Source organism: Lepidothrix coronata, unplaced genomic scaffold, assembly GCF_001604755.1.
Source record: "Lepidothrix coronata isolate B3197 unplaced genomic scaffold, Lepidothrix_coronata-1.0 Scaffold132, whole genome shotgun sequence".
NCBI classification, from domain to species: domain Eukaryota; kingdom Metazoa; phylum Chordata; class Aves; order Passeriformes; family Pipridae; genus Lepidothrix; species Lepidothrix coronata.
Genome location: NW_016690312.1, coordinates 343995 through 364380, shown reverse-complemented (window position 1 = coordinate 364380; position 20386 = coordinate 343995). Strand labels below are relative to the sequence as shown.

The window sequence follows — 20386 nt, the reverse complement described above, 5'->3', positions numbered from 1 at the left end:
GCGTCTCCATCACTGGGATCAGCCCCTTTCCTTGGCTTCCGTCCCGCCGGGACCGGCCCCTTCCAGCAGCACATCACCAGGAGTGGCCCCTTCCCGCAGCTCCATCACCGGACTGGCCCCTTTCCGCGGCTCCAGCAGCAGGACCGGCCCCTTCCCGCGGCTCCTGCCGAGCCCATCTCAGTGCTGCCGTACCCCGGCTCCGCTGCCGCGCCTCCCACGGCACAACTCTCCTCGCCAGCTCTTGCCGGTGTTCGTTTTTTTAATGATTCTTTGAAGTCGTTACCTCTTCCACCGAGTGAAGCCATCGCCGGCTCCGTATCGCACACGTTACCCTAAGGACTGCAGCACAATGTACATATATATGCCTTTTAACTGATTTTGGCCTTATCGTGGAAAAAGCTAAATTAAACCTTTCTTGGTGCCCAATTTGTGGTGTGTAATAGAGCTGGAACCCCGCTCAGGCTGCTGAGAGCTGAACGTGTAATGGAAAGCAGACACACACATTAAATCCCAAGGCTGCAAGTGCCACCCAGGCAAATGAAGTCCTTGAAGTCCTTGAAGGAGGACGATTCCTACGGGCAGGAGAGACTCCTCCGAGTCAGACTGGCACTATCAAGGCCTACTTGAGCATGCACCATTTTATTATGCAAACATGTGTAAGCAAAGCCATCAATCAAAAAACCCTAATCTGAAGGATAAAATGCAAGAAAGAAGGGAAATTTAATTAACTAGTATCCAGAAATGAGGTCTGAGATGGAAAATTCTGCCAAGTATTCTAGGTAAGGGTATGAGTGAGTTATTGGTAAAATTCTTTGAATCTCAGTGGTGTAACTACAGCTACCCAACTTCCCTGAAAACACACACCCCCCTTTCCTAATAAAGAACTGTCACCATCTTGGTTTTTACAGACTAAAGGTTTTTCTGATTTTAAAGACTATCATTCTAAGTAAATTCAAGCACTAGACAGTTTGTCTTGTCCATTTAACTCTTCAGAAATTCATCCATTAACTAACCAACAGACCATTCTGAGATGCCTGGTTCCTTCAGATTCTTGTCCTTTGTCCTCTTCATCAGCCTCTGCAATATCCCAGTAACTTTCTCCTCCTGAAGTCCCTCAACACAGTATTCTCAAGTCCAGAAAAGTACCTGGAGGCCATGGAGTCCCTCAGGAATCTGTCCTGGGACTTGGCCTTTTTAACAGCTGTCTCAGTGACCTCAGGGGTGAGCCACAGACCATCCTCACCACAGATGGCACCACGCTGAGGTGCAGAGGGGAAGGAACCTCAGGAAATTCCTGAAGGATGAGTGCAAAGCACTTGGGATGGACTCACTCCCCGGAACAACACCAGCTGGGGACTGCCTGCCTCCTAGGGCAGCAGCACTGATGGGAAGCAGGAAGAGCCTGGAGGCCAGCAGGCTGTCCAGGATCCAGCAGTGCACCCTGGCAGTGATGAACATGAGCAGCACAGTGGGCTGTGTCTACAGCAAAACAGTGGATCAATGGGAACCAAAACATCAAGGGAAGCAATTCTTCCTCCTCACCCAGCCCACATCCAGAATACTGCCATTTTGGGTCACCTGGTACAAGAAAAACTTGAAAAAACTTGAGTCCAAGGAAAAGTCAGCAAGGTGGTTATGGAGCTGGAGCATATGACCTGTAAGAGGAGAACCTGAGGGTTCATCCTGGAGAAAGAGGGCTTAGGGGGGAATTTATTGCAAAGATGGAGTCAGACTCTTTACTGAGGCTGCCTGGAAGAAGAATGAGACATAAATTCATAAACTGAAACAGCTGTTTCTGACTGGATATAGGGAAGAATTCTTTTATGAAGACAATTAAGTATTGGAACACTTTGCACAAAATAGTTGTAGACTCTCCCACCTCCCAGGATTTTAAGACTCAGACAGATAATGCTCTAAACAACCTTGTCTGAATTTAATGCTGACCCAGGTTTGAGCAAGAGACTGGACCAAATGACCACTCAATTTATAATCTGAGTGAGTCAATGATCCCTGTCCTGCATGTCCTTCTGTACTCCCTATTGCAGCACAACACCCTTAGATCCCTCTCACATGTAGGATCACCCCTGGCACATCTCCTGGTCCGTGTTTGTCCAGTTTGCTGGCTGGGCACCCTGAGGACAGCCCGGCCAGTCTGTCCCACATTGCTCACTGGCAGCCAACCAGGCAGAGAGCAAAGAAAGGGAAAAAAATCCACTGACTTCCCCCTCAACTCAGACACACAGAGGGGCTCTCCAGCTCCTGATTTATCAATGGACTCAAAAATGACCTGAAGGGGCAAACAAAAGGCAAATGGACTATTCGATCACTTAAGGCTAGAATTCTCTGGAAAACAGGATAAGGAAAAAAGAATACCAATTTTCCCCCAAATGAATTAGCATCAAGAAAGCAGACTACAAAAAGATAAATTTTTAAGAAGTCAACTTGTCATGCACAACATTCATCATGTGTGGAAGCATCATCACATCTTCCCTGCTCTAAATTACACCAGTTAAAGCCCTGTTAGCATAGGATGTGAGAAGCAGGGTGCATTCCAGAGCTCTATACTACATGGAGATTTGGCAGGCTGCTGAAATACTTGGATTGTACTTGGGGCAAGGGTGGGAAAACTACCAATTTCATCTACACTTGGAAATTGTGGCCTAGTTACACTTTCATACACAGCTGTTCACACCACTGGATTGATCCACTGACCCAAGAGAGGTTGTGATACCACTGCTCAGAGATTGTCTTGTTCTGCTTTCTGCTACTCAGAAAAAATAGAAACTGAACCTACACAAAGGGCTGAAATCTGTTAATTTTCATATGTTTCTGTATTAAATGCTTAGTATTATTTTTTCTTCACTGTCACATCTGAGTTTCATCCACTCTCATTTATAAAAAGCATATTGGAATTCCATCAAAGGAAAATAATGCTGATCTCTATATAGGAAATTCCTGACATATTCTTCTAGTCTGCATAATTACTTTTCCCAGTTTTAACACGGAAAGGCTTCTCTTCCCTTTTTCAAGATTCTCTAAAGTGATAATAATCTGGGAACAGAAATACAATCTATATTTTTAAGAAATGTGTATATACACACATATATTCTATAATATTAAACATAGTTAATTGTATTGCAAAACACAGATATCCTCACTATTATTCATCTTTCTAACCAAGTCACTGGACAGTGGCTTCATCTAGAAATATTTTTATTTAGGCTCTAGTATTCTGAATTCTGAATTGCACCATCTGATCATTGCACTAACTCTTTACAATATATATACTTACATATGAGCAGAAACCAAAAATCCAAAGAGAAAATTAAGACTAAACAACAATAACAAAAAAATGAATTTACTTCTATCAATAGACTGCTTTCTTTTTCTTTAAAAATTTGAACTTCTGATTTTTTGGTGACCATCTCAATGTGCTTTAAGTTTGATAACGTGACAATTTTAACTTGTAGTCTTGTGACCAAAAAGATCATGATATGTGTAATTTGAAAAGAGTTGTTTACTTTTAAATAATACATTTGTTAAATTTAGACATTTGGATAACAAGTATATGCTTCAAGTCTTTAAAATTACTTCAGCAACGTAATTTTGAACTTTTCCTGGAGCTATGATAAAAACATCATCAAGGTTAACAACAAAAAAGGAGCTGGAGCAAAGCAATGCTCCAAGCTATAATTTTAACCCATCTCTCCACTTGAATTTGAGTTTTGATATTTTTAAAGACACAACTAAGGTCATATTCTTTATTCAAGTGCTCTTGCCAGATCTCTTTACCTCAGAACTGTACAAGACCATCAAGAATTGATGGCTGATTGCATGAACACTTCAGTTCTTTGTGGCAGGACTTGGTTGCAACACACCCTCAGAGGCATCAGAAGCTACCAAAGCAGTCAGTTGAGTCACACTATCCTATATAGGAAATATGAGGGACAAATTAACACCCCCAAAGTCCAAATTTTGAATCTGCCAAGCATTACAGAACAACACAATAAAGTCTGACTACATGTTAATTCTTAATTACATGTTTGGAAGCTTTAATAGCAAATCCTGGTTCAATCAGAATTTAATAAAGATCTACACTATATGAGACAGCATGCAAGAAGTGTGTTAGAATATTTTGTTACAAATAAACAATATTATATTTAAAAGTGTGAGATATTGCAATAGAGTTTCTATAAAGTCAGAACTTGTATATAAGTTCCAAAAACCTTGAGGGAAAAAACGTTCAGCAATATTATTCTGATATTGGCATGTGTGTCAGTAGCACAAGATTGTTTTTTACAAACATAAAAGCACCTAAACCTTGTAATTGAAAACTTTTCAGGTCCCAAGAAGTGAAAAGCTTGCTGTCATCTGCTTAGCTATCTGAAAGGTACTAGCTTTGCTGCACTTTAAAAGTTTAATTATATTTTATTGATCAAAAACTGAAACAAATCGTAAGGAGAGTACTGCCCTATTTGAGAAGTAGAAGAAAAATACTGTCTTTGCAGATAGGCTTTCAAAGAATCAAAAAGTTACTTTAATAATTTATACTTTAAGAGGACTGACAGGATTGAGATCAAAGATTAAAAAAAATTATTTGTAAAACATCAGGTCTGACTCTGATTATTGATGTGATAAATTATTGAGTGCCTGAATAAAATCTCTTTACGTTTACACTTAAAGCAGAAAAACCTTGAAGAACTGGCTTTAAACAGTTAAACAGCATCTATTTTGGGCTTGAGTTTGTCTTGTCCTTCACCAGAAACATGGGGGGGTGCATAATTAGTGTCTATTTGCCTTAACCACAGGTCAGCCAGAAATGCAGAAAGCACTCAATCCTATCATCCTAATACCAGCAGCAGCTTCTTAAACTTTAAATTGTGTGCATGAAATATTGCCCCACGATGAAACTGGACCCAGCCTCCCTAGGCCCAGGCCCCTCCTGCCATTAGAGCTGGCTTGCATACCACAAAATAGAGACAAAAGTTCATCCCCCTTGGATCTGAGACATTGTTTAAGCTTTTATTTAACCTCATTCAACAGCATCAGCTCTGGAACAATGCAGCAAAGCAGCACCTGGCCATACCCACCCAGCTCCCTCATCCCCACAAACAAGGTGCTGGGCTGTGCCCTGGGCAGCACCTACATTTGTAGGCTCGAGCCCCTTCCTCTGTTATTCCAACAGAACCACCACGGTTTTAGGCACCTCACCCCCCTTGCAATCTTTCCCATCAGGAAAATGCTATTTTGGTACTGGAAACAATACCACTTGAATTTCTGCAGCCTTCAAACTATTCCATTCTTTCATAAATTCCATTCCTTCATTTCAACAGCGTAAGGGAAACCGAAGATTTTATAGTTCTGCTGTAGGTGTCAGCAGTGAAATACCTGAAACACCTTAATCTCTGTACAATTACATGTAATTAAATACAACACAAGACTTACAATACACAGGAACTCTGGAAACTATGAGCTGAAAAGATTGGGGTGTAGGGGAGAGCAGCTCACCTTCTAAAAGCAGACAAGTAGTATTTGCATGTCCTAAGACACAGAATGTGTGGTCTCTAAAGAAAGCAAGTCACAAAATCAACAGAAAGCAATGGGTACTTTGTCTGATACTATTGAATTCATAACTCTAAACTGAGCAACCCCAGTTAACTATCAGGCTGACTAAACACAAAGGGGAAACAACTCTAATGCAGTAAGGACCCTTGACACCCTGAAAAGTATAAATAGCAATTATGGAACTTACTTCTCCCAACCTCATCGGGTGGAACTTGAGAACAGGGTGTATCTTCCACAGAGCAGTGTTCTCTACCTACAAAGTAATCCATCAACACTGCATTCCGGGTGCTGTAAGGGGAAAATCAACCCTAAATATGAAGCTAGAGAGTGAGGGATGGAACACGGGAAAGGAAAACACTGAGGAGGTTGTTTGGGCACAGAATATCCCGGGGTTGTGGTGGGGAGCCACACTTTTACTACTAAAAACTTTAGGCAGAGCTTGTTAAACAGAGTGATAGCACAAACAGCAACTCCTAGCTCTGATGACTGAGATTAGAGATTCCTAGGGGTGTGAGATAACCCAGTGATCCCAGGCAATAGAAACAGTATGGTGATTTTAGCTGTAATTTTCTGGTTTCAGTCCCTTAAATAAAAACTTCACTTTAGGTCTTTCTTACTAACTAAATGCATAATAACTTAATCAGTGCTGACTTGTCCTGTTAAGCCTGTCTGGTGCTGGAAGACAGGACAAAGAAAGCAGAGACCATAAAACTTTAGTTGCTCCCTTCACAAAACCAGCCAATGGAGTTGTTGGAGCAGCACCTCTGAGGAACCTGTGACCTGGGGCGTGTTTGGGGGAGCCCCAGGGGAGGGAGTGTTCCTGCCAAAGTACAGAGAACCTGTGCCAAGTGCCTTGAGACCTGGGACAGGATTCCCTCGAGGAGGTACAAACCAGCACCCCCTCTGTGAGGGCCAAGATTATATTCCACAGCTCCAACCAGCTGAAAGCAACGGGAAAGATTCTGTAAACCAACATCTGATACTGCTCAACACTACACTTCCAGTTCACCTTCACAGGAATAACTGACTGCATTAAAGAGAATGACTTTTATCACCTCCTAATTGTTATTTACAAAACAATGGAAGACCCTACACTAATTACTTCAGTAAGTTTTTTTGTAAAAAAAACATTCCTCCTCTCACAGGGTAAGAATTATCTCATGAGCCAGCTTCTGGATAAAAGTGGACAATCTCCCTGAGAACTCCCAACCTGTCGGGTGTAGTATTTGCTCCTTGCTTCTTCAGAACTACCCACCTTGAGATGATTGCCCAGGAAGCATTTTGTAAAACTGAGAAACCAATGAAACATCAGTTATTTTTTAAAAGTAATGTAACAAATTCCAAACTTGCAGATTAAAATCCCCAAAACTCACAGCCATTTTCAGTGCAAGACACAGCAGGAAAAAAAATAACCAGCCATACAACTGTAATGTAACCTAAGAGAATAAAAATGCTGAATAAACACTACACCATTTTTAATATTCTCTTCTCCTGCTCCCTCCAAAGTAAATGCCAACCAAACTATTTTAGCAAAGTAAGATTCAACTAAGACTCTTGAGCTCTGTAGTGTGAATGCACTGGTACAACACCACTCAAAGTGTGTTTCAGGCACTATAGTGGATTTAACTTATTCAGTACAAACTACACTATAATAGTTATGTATTGATATAATTGTATAAAAAGTTAAGTAAAGCTACACTGGGTAATATAGTCCATCATCCTTTCTCTAACACCAGTAGTGGGAGATGCTGCCAGAAGACTATTTGAAAAAAAAAGGTGTGTAGTGCTAACTGTGCACCAAAACACAACCTCAGTCTGTCCTAAAATAGAGCATCTTATCTGTCTCTCTATTAGGTCAGGATGGAATGTTTTTCACATTAATTTTTCAAATAATCTTTTGAATCTGAAACATCCTAAAACAACGAGTTCCACAACTTAACTACCCACCTGGCAAAAGCAACCTTTTTGCTTGTTTTGAACTTTTACCTTCTAATTTTGTTTAAGACCTCTTATCCTTGTCAAGGGAAAACCAGAAAAATAGCTCCATTCTAGAGGGTCATATTGGTGTAATTATTTTAACACAACAGAGCCAGAGAAATAGTTGTTTCCATTCAAAATCTATGTGTAACCCTGGCCAAAACGTCTGATGGTATTTTCTGTGCTTATTCAAAGCTTTTTATATGCATGTCAGTAGGATTTGGGACAGGACAAAAAAAATTTCAAGTAGAGAAAGAATTTCTCAAGAATCCTATTTAACCTTACCTCTACAATTAATGTTTTTTGATGAAAGTCATATAAGATGGACCCAAAAAAAGCCTTCACTTCTTTAAGAAGTCTCAACCAGAGGGTAAGTCTGGGAACTCACACATAATTCATACTTTTTGGCAAAAGGAAAAAACTATTTTGAGAAGAGATCTGTCCTAAAGTATATATAACCAGACAATCCAGTTTCCAAACTTCTGACTCTAAGCTAGATAATTAAACAGCTGAAAGGTAGCTATTAATCATCCCTAAGGAGCCTTTTTTATTACCCTTGGTGGTTTGTCTCCACCAGAACCAGGGCAGTCACCAAACAACATTGTGCACAGGTATGTGGAGGCTTGGAAAAGGGAAGGAGTTGCCACAAATCATGGGAGCACATCCATATAAACAGTGCACCTGGGAGGAGAGAACACTTGGCATTCAGACAGCAAGGAAGCCTTACAGCCTGATCAGAGAGGACACAAGGAATGTAAACTCTGAAGAAACAGAAGGTACTACAACTAATCTGTTCCCTCTTTTCTTCTGCAACTAAGCTGTATGCTTCCTAATTTCTTTCAGAAGAAATCAAAATCTCAATGTGTTAAAGAAAGACAATATCCTTAATTTTGATGTACAATTCCTTCTCTTTAAATAATTCATCTTTAAGATTACTTTTGTGCCATTTGACGTGCATGTTCTAAAAGAAGGGAGGATGCTGAAGTTATTAAAAGGGAGGCACTGAAGGTCAAAGAGTCTCTGAGAACTACATCCAGATCCACATCCTACCCTATAATCCCAGTAATTTGTGCTGCAGCAACTGAACAGTGTGAGCAAAATGCACAAGACAGGAGGGGATGAGAACTAAAACAGGGGCAGGTCTCAACAAGTCAAATTACAACACACAGATCACAGTTATACGATTCTTTTTTTCTTCATCTTAGTTTTCTCAAAACAAAAAATACAACTCAATAACAATGTCCAAAGACATTTAGGAACATTCAAGAATAAACACAGAGCGACTGCAGAGAACTGGAAAATATGTTCACTATTTTTATGAATAATAGTACATGCCCCGATGCACTTTTGTGCATTAATTCACTACACAGTCATATCAAGAGATTGTTACAGGGACCAGATCAGGAAGATCTGGAAGACTAATATGGCAATGACACCAACAGGAGTTCTTAAGAAAACAACAGAGAAGTTGTTAGTTGGGGATTTATCCCCTGTCTGCTTTTATGCAGATTAGGAAAATGTGCTTCTTAACCCAAGCTCAAGACACTAAACAGGACCTCAAACACAAGAAGTGCATGATTATGACAGTACATCAGGTGAGACAGAGATGGGGACAGGGATGGTTGTGTGAACATCAGAGGTGACAAACACAGATGCCAGCATCCTATAGCACAGCAACAGAACACACCCTCCACCACACCCACAGCATTAAAGGAGTACCAACTCCAAGAATTTGCTGATATGCTTCTGTTCTTTCAAAGCAATTTCTGTGAACAATGCAGCTATTTGGGCAGTTTTTTTTCCCAGAGAAACCATCTCTCTGACACTTTAATCTGAACAGGTACCACTGTTGTCACTACAAGTCTGATGTCAGGCAGACCAGCTAAACATGAGGAACTTCTTAAGGAGGTGAGATGGGCACATCAGACAGAGGATATGCACAAACCTCAGGACATGATAAAGGATACCAGAAGGACAGGCTGAAGATCATAACTTGAACTTCAAAATGTCAGCACCTTCATCTGTGTATGCCCAGGGTAAGGAGAAAAATTGCCAAGACACTGTGCCACAGTCATTAATACCAAACAGTGCACCACCACAACACTTATCCAGGTCAGACACGGCCACTTAACTTTGTCAAAACAGCTTTAGGATAGTTTATAATAAAGTTGCACTTCTACATCACTGTGCAAGAACAGAGGGTGGTGCCTCATCTGGCACAACACGGTGTCGCAGCCACTTCCTTGAAAACAAACACCCTTTATGCAGCAGGAGAACGTCTTTGTACCAGTTCAACATTTGGCTCTGACTTAGTTAACACTAGTAAAACTGGTTAAATCACAGATTAGCCCCCTCTGTATCATAACCACTGAAAAAAATGTCAAATTGCCAAGGATTTGAATCGGGACTTGTCTGCAGTAGTCTCAGCAACATGAAGGAGGCTCTAACAAATGCAACCCAAACTCAGAGAAGGAAAGACTAAAGGGAAGTTTATGAAGTTTCTCAGTAATTTTAAGAAATGAAAACACTACAACCTTAGTATGAGCAGCAGGATTGCCAAATAAACATAATGAACAATCATTTCAACATATTTGAAAAAATATTACCTTTTACTTTTTCCCCCTTAAACGATCCTTGAAGATGCTGCTCACTGATCAATGACTTCCTCCTCCACAAAGATGTTCCAACATGTGTTGAGCTTTGGGACATGAGCACCACCTCTAGAGCATGGAGTTTGCCTACAGGGATAACATAAGTCAGCTTTATTGCAATATTGAATGGCTCTCTAAGGTTTTCTTTTTATTGTTCTTATTTTACATCCAATATTTATTACCAGAAATCTCTTTATGAGATAGATTTTATAAATGAATCTCCACAGAATGATGATCTTAATTTTACTCTCCTTTGCAGAGACCAAGAAATTTAAGCCATTCAATTCCCAGATACAAACTTATTCTGAAGCTGGGTGACATATTTTGGTATGCCCTGAAGGCCAGAACTGCCTTCCAAAAATAGCAAGACCTTTTAGAGATGGTTCTTTCACTACATTCACAAAACAGAACGAAAAACTGGTGAAAACAAAATTATTATGGTGAAAAAACCCCTTGAATTCTCCAAATGTTTCTAAGAGCAAGTAGTATGGTCATGCTCTCAGTTCAACCGGAGCAAAACCTTTGAACATGATGCCTGAATAAGCAGCATCATTTTCTTCATAAATAACCATAGTTTAAACAGAGCTAAATTAACCATATTTATTTTGAGACATTACTGCTTGATGAAATAACATCAGTTCTGACACCTACAGGTGATACTGCTAAAAGCATAACTCAGATTCTGGAGTGTTGCAGAACCAATAAGATTAATAAAAAGAAAACCTTGGAAGTACACTAAAAGACTGAACAGAAGCTGCCCTACCTTTCACAGAAAGGCAGACTCCAAGCTCTCAGGTGGTACTGAAGTTACCATTCCAACACATGTTGGGACATCTTATAAAACAGGAAGTCTAATCATGGACCTATTAAAGAAAGAACAACAATATGGTTTAACATTCTGCTGAAGTACTTACTGGTTATGTTTATTTGGCAACACTGCTGCTGATACTAAGATGGGAATGTATTCCCACCTTTTTGAAAAGGAAATAATAAATGTAAATAACATATAATTGTCTTATAATATTGTAACATTAGCAATCGATTAAGTTGGAATATAAAACCAAATTCTCTATTGAACATGTACAATAAACTCCAAACTCAACATAAGGAACTAAATTATAATGACTGTGGACATTGATTATAACACTGGGAGCAGTGCACACCTTCTAATCTAAATGCAATTTCTAGCAAATTGCTTGTTTTATACTAATGAAAAAAGCCCTAACTCAGAACTATTCCAGATGTCAGAATGTAGATACACCTCCACACCTGCCACATCTCTGCAGTGACAGACTTAAGTTTGCAGGAACCAGAGAAAGTCAGTGCAGTTGGCGTGCACAGTAACTTGCCATTTGGATTATACAATACCTAACATGACTTTTTTTCCTGAGGAAAAAAAAGTAGAATCACAAAAAACTCCATTTTAGGTACAGTTCAAGTGGACTAAGCATGTCATTAGGATGACTTCAAAATGCTAAGCTTATAAACAGGTGCATGTTAGAGAAATACCCAAACACAGTCAAGAGTTACATCCACAGGCATTCGAGAAGCTCATCCTGACAGAAAGGTGCTGGTGGAAAAAATGGGATTAAAACAAATATTTCAGTTTGAAGACAAATCCACTCATGGATAAAAAGTTAAAAGTCAGCAATGAAAACGACTAAGTCACAACAAGAAAAAGTGCAGTGAAAACACTAAATTACATTGCCAGGCAATCAGAGAGTTCAGAATTTCAGACCCCACAAGCACTGCAACGAAAGCAGCTATAAAAGCCCTCTAAAGTAAAGCAACCAGAGAAATAAGCACACTTTAATGTCAGAGCTGCTCTGTATATGAAAGAGCAACCACAAACAGAGCAGCTTCGTCTCACTCCAACATGAATACAAGTGTTGACAAACAAACCCATGAAAGGGGGATGATAGAACAGTAACAAATGCTTTAAAGAGAGGCTCTGAAATCTCCTGGCCTGGTTCCACCAAAGGTACCCCAATAGGTTTTAACATGGTTTAGCAATGTAAAATGCCTTCCAGAGTATTCAAATTATTTATTTAAAATATATACATAGGCATACAACTGCTGCCACTGTGATGCCACACGGTAGATTCAATACACTCCAGCACACAGAAAACACAGATAAGCTCTTTCTGTATGTTTTAACATGCAGTTTTACAGCAGACATGCAACTCAAGTGTGGCTGAACAAAGAAAGAATCAAGGCAGGACAACGATCAAAATTTCATGAGACAGAAATAAAAAATATTTTACATGTAAAAGAACAAAAAGGTAAATCTATAAATTATGTTGAGCTAACCTTAGAACTGTTACATTGATAGAGACAGTGACTTGATTCTACCAAGCCAAGCTTCTCTGAACTGTTTTAAGGAACACTGTAGGCCTCTTAACTACTGAACCAGGAGACTTTGGATTCATCAGCCCATTTTCAAGCTTCACAGTAACTGGCATGCACCACTCTGTGTGTTCTAGCCTAAAAATCTATTTGTATGAAGCAAGACAATCCAGTTCTAAGTTTGTGGTAGGAAATACTGCAGATGTATGCTATGTTATCTAGATGACAGACTTTTTCCAAAGGAAATTTATAACAATGCTAGATAACAAACATAAAGACAGTATTTTGTAAAATCACACTACAGAAAATTTGATTTCTTAATGCAGATGTATAATACTCTGAATGAATGTGAAATAAAGATATAACTGATGATTCTCCGATGAATTTTGAATCATATTTAAGTTAAAATAACTTGAAGATAAAGGGTGGACAGTTAAAATGTTTTCAATATGGCCAAACCAGTCTCACATTTCTCAGAATGCCATATTTGTAATTATTCTATTCATCCAGTGCTCTGTAACAATAAAACTGGAGTAGAAAGATTAGGTAAAGAACACTGAAAATGAAGAGAAAAAGGGAAAGAAACAATCTAAGTCAAAGAATACAGCATGCCAAACTCCTGCTTCATTAGTACTGCATTAGGACAGTTAATTTATGTTAAAGATTCACCCCAAGTTGAGTGTTTTAGGGATACTCAATAAAATCAAAATGGCATCATCTGTGGAAGAAATCAGTCAGAATTAAAAGGTGTGGGAGTTAACAAGCTGCTGCAGATTCTAAGCCTGTGAGAACACCAAGCTCTGCTGACAACAAAATATAAAGCAAAGATTTTTGGAACCCCGAGTGGAGGTTCTAGAGACCCCAACTCTCAGTCAAAAGACCTTCCAGAAAAGTACATGACAGAGCTGTTCCCCTTTTCCATAGATTTAGTTATCAGGCATAATAAAAAGGATCATCTGTTATCCCATCCTTTGCTGTGTCCTGCTACCTTTCACTAATATTTAATATCAAATGCAGTGCAGCCCAGTTCTTATCTGTGCTCAGAAACAATACTGGAATCAAGTAATTCCTGAGCCAAGGATTTCCCAAGATGGTTACAAACTAGAGAAAACCATCACACTTCAAACAACCTGCTTTACTGAGTGATGCCCCATTTGGTAAACAGTGAAAACTCCATGCCAAAAACTAGCTTCTAAAACCTAATACAGCATTCTTATAGCTTAATAATGAACAAAAGTGAAACAATTACAAATTATTAAGGTTATTTTTCTCATTTCATTCCGACAAAACCACATGGAAAAGCCAGGATTTGTCAGCATTGTTTATTTGTCAGGGTCTAATCAGCTTGTTTGCCCTCTAAAGAAACACTACTCATTCTACTAACAAGGTTAAAGACCTAGAAAGGTTTCAGAGTTTGCATGCACATGGATGATGAATATCAACCTCTGCCTCTCAACTTCCCAAAAAGAGAAACAAAAGCCTTACAACCCTTTTTGCATATGTTTCATTGTGCTGTGCTGTCATGCAGAAAGATCAGGGTTTAAAGTTTTATGATCCTGAATGGAATAGCAAAAGAAATACATTATCTGCTGAGAAATACCCACTCTTGATTTTGCATCAAAGAAAAACTTGAAACAGTCACAGCCCTGCCTTCCTACAGGAACAAATGGCAATGATTACCAGCCCAAAATGACTAGATACAAAATTGGATAAGGAAGCATGTGGGAAGTGGATGAATATCTTTGCATGCATTACCTTTCAGTTACTTCTTCCATTTAGAAGGATCAATATCAGTCACTTAGATTTAAAATAAACTTTGGATGATAACAGTGCCAAGTGAAAGCAGAGATAAGAACACACAATATATTAAGAAACCTCTTTCACTATAACTTTGAGGCATCTGGCTGGTGGTTACTGCCAAAGTCTGAAGAGCATCTGCTCTCACTTTAGCAGTTTATATTCCAACTCTGGTGAATGGAAGCACAATCTCTGAAACAGCCTTTGGGGAACACTACTGTGTTGCTCGACAGAGCTCTTACTCAGAAAAGAGAGGAGGAGATTAATATTACAGAAAACTTGAAAGATCTGGCTTCTGAGAAAGGAGAGAAGAGTGGTTTCCTAATACTGTACACACCACAAATCTCTCTTTTACTCAGACATTAAAAACCTGCCCTAAAACTGAAGTGATTAAATATGAATAGATCCAAAGGTAGAAAATAACATCTGTTTAAATCACATTCAGGTAAAAGTAAGAAGAAACAATGTGTTTTTATTGCATTTGTCAACGGGCATAAAGAAACAGGAGAATGAGGACTCACATAACACACGTTTTCCTAATGTGCTTGAGAAGGTCACAGGAGCTTTGCTTAGTCCTGGTGTGTCCAGGCACAGCAACATATGGCAAGACTGAGCTTTGTCCTGGACTTACAATGTCGTTATTTTAAGTGCCCAGTAGCACAAACTACTAAATTTGTGTGTGGTCCTAAGCAAACAACAAATCTGGCCACACACAGTGAAAACCAAGCTTCTAAAACTTCAAAATCAGCTGAAGGAATTCTTTCCTCAAGAGCAATAGATCCCAGATAGTAGCCACTTGTGAACCCCACAGCCACTTTCAAAACTATAAAAGGCTTCATGTAAAGCCAAAATAAAGCTCTAAAAGTGGCTGCAGGAGATCACTAGGAGTGGCCGCTCTTCTGGATTCACTGCTTTTGAGAAGTAAATCCCTGCAGCTGCTTTTAAAAGCTTTGAAAGTTTCATTTCAATTATCAAAGCCAATAAAGCTTCAAAAACAGCCATCGGGATTTGTTCCTCAGAGGAGCAAACCCCAAAAGGCAGTGATGAATAGTGTGATGGGTTCTGTGGCTCTTGAAGTATGTACAGATTCCTGTAAGTCCTGCACTTGTAATTACAGCTTCATGTTGTGCAGCAATTGTTACACCCAGACAGCTCATTAAGGCTTATGTGGCAAGTTCATCACTGATTTCCCGTTTTTTTTAACAGTTTTATGTCTGTTCCCTTTCTGTTTTCTTCCACCTGTATCAACTATTGTGTGAGGATCCCTCACACCAGTTTCTCAGACGCTTTCCATGAAGCCCTTGCTGGCTCCCAGTCCCAGGTGGTGGGAAGGCAGTTCACAAAATGCTGCACACACTTCCCCAGAGCACAGCACCTCATCCCATCATCCCACTGATAACTACAGCAAAACAATCCCCTTCTCCGAAGGGGAACTTAAAAGGGCGTTTAGGGAAGTGCAAGAGTAAAGGCTGACAACAGGTCAATGAAGAACTTGCCTGCAACTGCAATATAAAAAGGCTCCCGTTAATTCAATGAACATAAACACAAATAACATTTCAGAAGCAACCACATGACTTCAAAGAAATAACTGTACTGATTTGCAACAAGATTTTGGTCTTATCTTTAAAACTACGAGAAATAGATCGCTAAAAATTTGTGATGTAAGCACAGGTCTGATAGAAATATATGATTTATACTGCTAAATAATTTGAGCTTAGTATCTGATGACACTGATGGCACTGAAAACATTACCAAAATTATATTTAAAAATACACCTTTAGGTACTAGAACATACAGAGTATATTAATGAAGTATGTAATATAAAATACATTCTAAGCATACATCCTAACCTTAAAACATCACTGATTTTGAAGAGTTACTCTACTAAATTTTTTAACTTCTGTTTTCAAATGGCAGAAATAAATAAATACACCTTTTTGCCACAATCAATAAATACAGCTTTTTGAAAAAATGCCATAAGAAAATCACTGTGAACTTAAGTAGATGCAGGTGTTAAGAACTGAATAACTGGTTTGGATGGGGCAAGAAAATCTGGACGGGAAACTTCAACATTCTGTTAGATGTTATTCACAGGTGTCCTCTGTGACCTGTACTACTTACTTTACCTCTCTGTTTCAATCTTCTCATGTGCAAAACACGAAGGAGGATTGTGAGAAATAATTAATGTTTGCAAAGAGCTTTGAGATCCTCGGATATAAAAAACATGGGAAAAGCATAAAGTTTAAAAGTACCAGCACGCTTTTTTTTTTCCCTCCAACTTGAGGTAAGTTACTTTTATCAGAAAAACCTTGAAAGTTTAGCAATACCAGACTGTGTAATCAAATGCTTACAAACAACCTTGAGTGCTAAGCCTATTGTGTTACTCAGAAGCACAGAACTCTGAAGGAAACACCAGCAGAAGGAAAGGTGTGGTGCTCACCCGTGTCAAGTATGCGTTTGTGGAGAGGTATAGCAGCAAGGAAGGGTTCATCTTTACAGGACTGGATCTGGGTTCCAACCAAGTCAGAGTTGGTGGCCATGATTCGGGCACTTTCTTCATTAAGATTAACACCAGCCATAGAGGCAACATCATTGATGTCATCGTCATCTCTGCAGTGAAACAAAGAAAGCCAAATAAAAATAATTCTGCATGTAATACATTCCCTTGGTGGACCATCTGCTGCTCCAAAAGTAGAAATCACGTGCCCAGGGGCTGGGCCAACTTCAGGCCCAACCATCGGTGTCTCCATTCTCACAGGATATATTCCAGATTCAGAAATTACCAAGTATTTCTCTGACTGTATCAGGAAAACTTCAGGAGCGGGACAATTTGACTGTTAACAGGAGGTGTGACAGAGGGGTCTTCACCTGAGTCAGTGGTGCCAATGAAACCAGGATGGTCAGGAAGCTCAAGGCAATGATCACCACTAACGACAAAGCATTTGGCTGTTCTCTTTAGAATGGAAACTAGCAGTAAAATGGTAAAATAGAATGGAAACTAGCAGTAAAATGGTAAAATACATACCCCCCCATGAGAAATTAAAAGTAAAACCATGGATTTATAATCCTGCACTGTTCCACAAGCTCCTACCAAAATGGTCACTGATGTATTTTCAGGAATAGCCAGGGAAGATTCTGTGACCATGACGAGTTCACAGGTAAGCCTGGGTTCCAAGTGTGTTTGAGCATGTGATGGTATTTTCTCTGGCAACACACAAAAATCAGCTGAATGTGTCAACAAGTTTTAGAAAACTGAGCTGCATTTGAGAAGAGGATAGCACTTCCCGTGCCATTTTTGGCCCTGAATATCCTTCACAACAGCTTGAGAAAGTACCAATAAATGCGAGTTTCCACACCTGTATCTCCCAAGCATCTTTCACCTCCTCCCTCCATGAGGGATGACTCAGAGCTGTGGAAACAGCCATCTGTATTCAGCACATTCTGTTCTGGGGCTATTACTGACACAAACACTGTATTTCAACATATTCTACGAGTGATTACACAACCTTTCAGAATATACATATGGAAAAGTCCAGACTCCTACTACTGTATAAAGCAAACAAACAAAAGCTTAATTTAAATTTTTTTTTTTTTAAATTACAGAGATATTGTCCTATGCACCCTCGAATACTTTGTCACTTGTAAAAAGCTTAACATCTACACTAAAAACCAAAAGCTGCAATTAAGGTCTGACAATCAAAGGAGGGAAATCCTGAAATACATAATCTAGATCCTCCCTGTCTTCCCATACTTTCCCTGTTATCTGCACTAGAGCAGCCAAGTTTGGTGGAAGACTTCTCTGTTTTGTCAGATACTGGTTTTGTTTTCTTCTGTGGAAGAAGTCAAGAAGGGATTTTTGATGGTGTGAACCTGCAGAAATGTGCTGAACACTTGAGGAAGGAAATGGAAAATTTTACAATGGTTGTCAGAAAAATGCTGCACAAATGAGCTTCTATTATTGTCCATCAGTGTTAAGCACTTCATTTCTTCTCTTAAAATGAAATTCCAGAGAACAGTGTTGCAAAATCACAGAATGGGCTGGGTTGGAAGGAACCTTAGAGATCATTTAGTTCCACCCCCTGCCATGGGCAGGGACACCTTCCACTAGCCCAGGTTGCTCCGAGCCCTGTCCAACCTGGCCTTGGACAGTTCCAGCGACGAGGAGTCCACAACCTCTCTGGGCAACCTGTGCCAGGGCCTCACCACCCTCACAGGGAAGGATTTCTTCCGATATCCCATCTAACTCTGCCCTCTGTCAGTGTGAAGCCATTCCCATTCGTTCTGTCACTCCAGGCTCTTGCAAATACTGTCTCTCCATCTTTCTTGTAGCTCCTTCAGGCACTGCAAGGCCACAGTCAGGTCACCCCGAAGCTTCTCTTCTCCGGGTTGAACAATCCCAACTCTCCCAGCCTTTCCTCCCAGCAGAGCTGCTCCATCCCTCTGATGGTGTTCTCTCTTCCACGAGCCATGGCACGTCCGTGGTGCTCACACGGGGGTCCCAGGGCCACCCCGAGGAACTGCAGCTCCGTGTGGAGTTGTCCCACTCCACGCTCCAGCCGTGTCCCACAGGCCCGGGGACTGCCCCCAGCACACCAACTCGGCCACACGACAACCAACAGCCCAATATTCAGTGACCAGGTCAGAAGTTTATCATTCTAGAAGTGAAAATGTGGGGTTAAAAACCTCAATGCTTGAACTAGAGCAAGAATCACCCCTGGACTCACGAGGCCCAAATCCAACAGGCCTCGAACCACGGCAAAACCAAACTCCTGTCACGGTAGTTATCAGAACACAAACTCTGAACTATGTAAAACAGAGGAAGTTTTCTGTTTTCCACAAAAACAGACTTGAATCCAGAATTTCAAAATAAAAGAATTTAAAAAAAAAAAAAGCCAAGACAGCAGTCTTAACTTCAAGAACACAATTTTAAGAAGAATTTATACTTATCTCTCCTTTTATTTAATAGATTAAGAAAGTATAGTCAATCTTTTACCTTCCTCCTGCTCAGCAGTTTAGCTGCTCCGATTTTTATTTAAAATCTGCAATGATATCAGAAATAAGCAAATATTTACTGAAATAAAAAACAGACCATTAATTTGGGCACAAACCAGGATTTCAGTGAAATTATCAAAACCAATGCAACAGCCCTTACAAAGACCATCACTGGAACTCCTGCACAGAATCATTTCCTTCCATCCTTGAAACCCACTATCTGTGAAGACATCCTTTTGGTTTTGTACTACATGGAAGACAGGTAAGCCATGTTTTAATCATAGCTGGGACTAGGATTTTTTCAGTCTGATAAGCAAAACTTTTTTACTTTGAGGAACCTCATCCTGAAAATGAGCTTTGGTTCAGATACTGAAACACACACATTTATACATAAGGAGGGCTGGCATCCTCATCAAACAATTTGCTATAAAAGTGAACTTTTAAGCCCAAGGAGTGAGTTTTCAGAAGTCATTCTGTGGAACAAAGATGCCATCCAGTGGTCGTCTAGACCGATGATTACTGTCTATCCTTCCCTCTCCATCTGAGCACAGTATTTAACAATTTCACGTTTCTTGGCATATATTATTTTGCCTGTAGTAATTCTACTGATTCAGTAAATACTTCTGGGTTTGACTGACTTAAACTCTGAGTCTCACGGGGTAAATTTAACATTCCAACACGTGTGATTTTTAAGAAGACAACGTGGGTTCTCCAAGCGCAAGCTCCATTTTAAAGTATTCCAAGAGTCCAACTCTTCCTCCTATATTCAACCTCATGTAAAACCTCTCCCTTTTCTCTTCATTAAAAACACTCACGCAATTACAAAATAAAAAAAAAAAGATCTTATCTGAAAATAAGCAAGAAAACCCAAAGTATTCACAGTTCTCTGTAAAACGTTTCAAAGATTTTGTTTAAACTAAGACAAGCCATTATAAAAACCTGGTAACATTTTCTTTATGAACAAATCTTAAATGCATGATTGCACACTGTTCTGTTCTTTTCTTACTTTGAGTCAATGCTGTCCCAAACCTGCAATACTGAACTGCTCCCAAAAAAGC

General features: G+C 39.7%; 1 protein-coding gene across 1 annotated transcript in view; it reads right to left on the bottom strand.

Moving 5' to 3' along the window:
- The window catches only part of LOC108503175 (transcription initiation factor TFIID subunit 4-like), a gene marked incomplete at its 5' end in the record, with an annotated part of 146327 nt that overhangs the window by 81989 nt on the left and 43952 nt on the right, over positions 1-20386 (bottom strand). The window contains one exon of the mRNA XM_017826922.1: positions 16777-16946. Coding sequence (XP_017682411.1) covers positions 16777-16946 — 170 coding nt within the window. The remainder of the gene's footprint in view (positions 1-16776; positions 16947-20386) is intronic.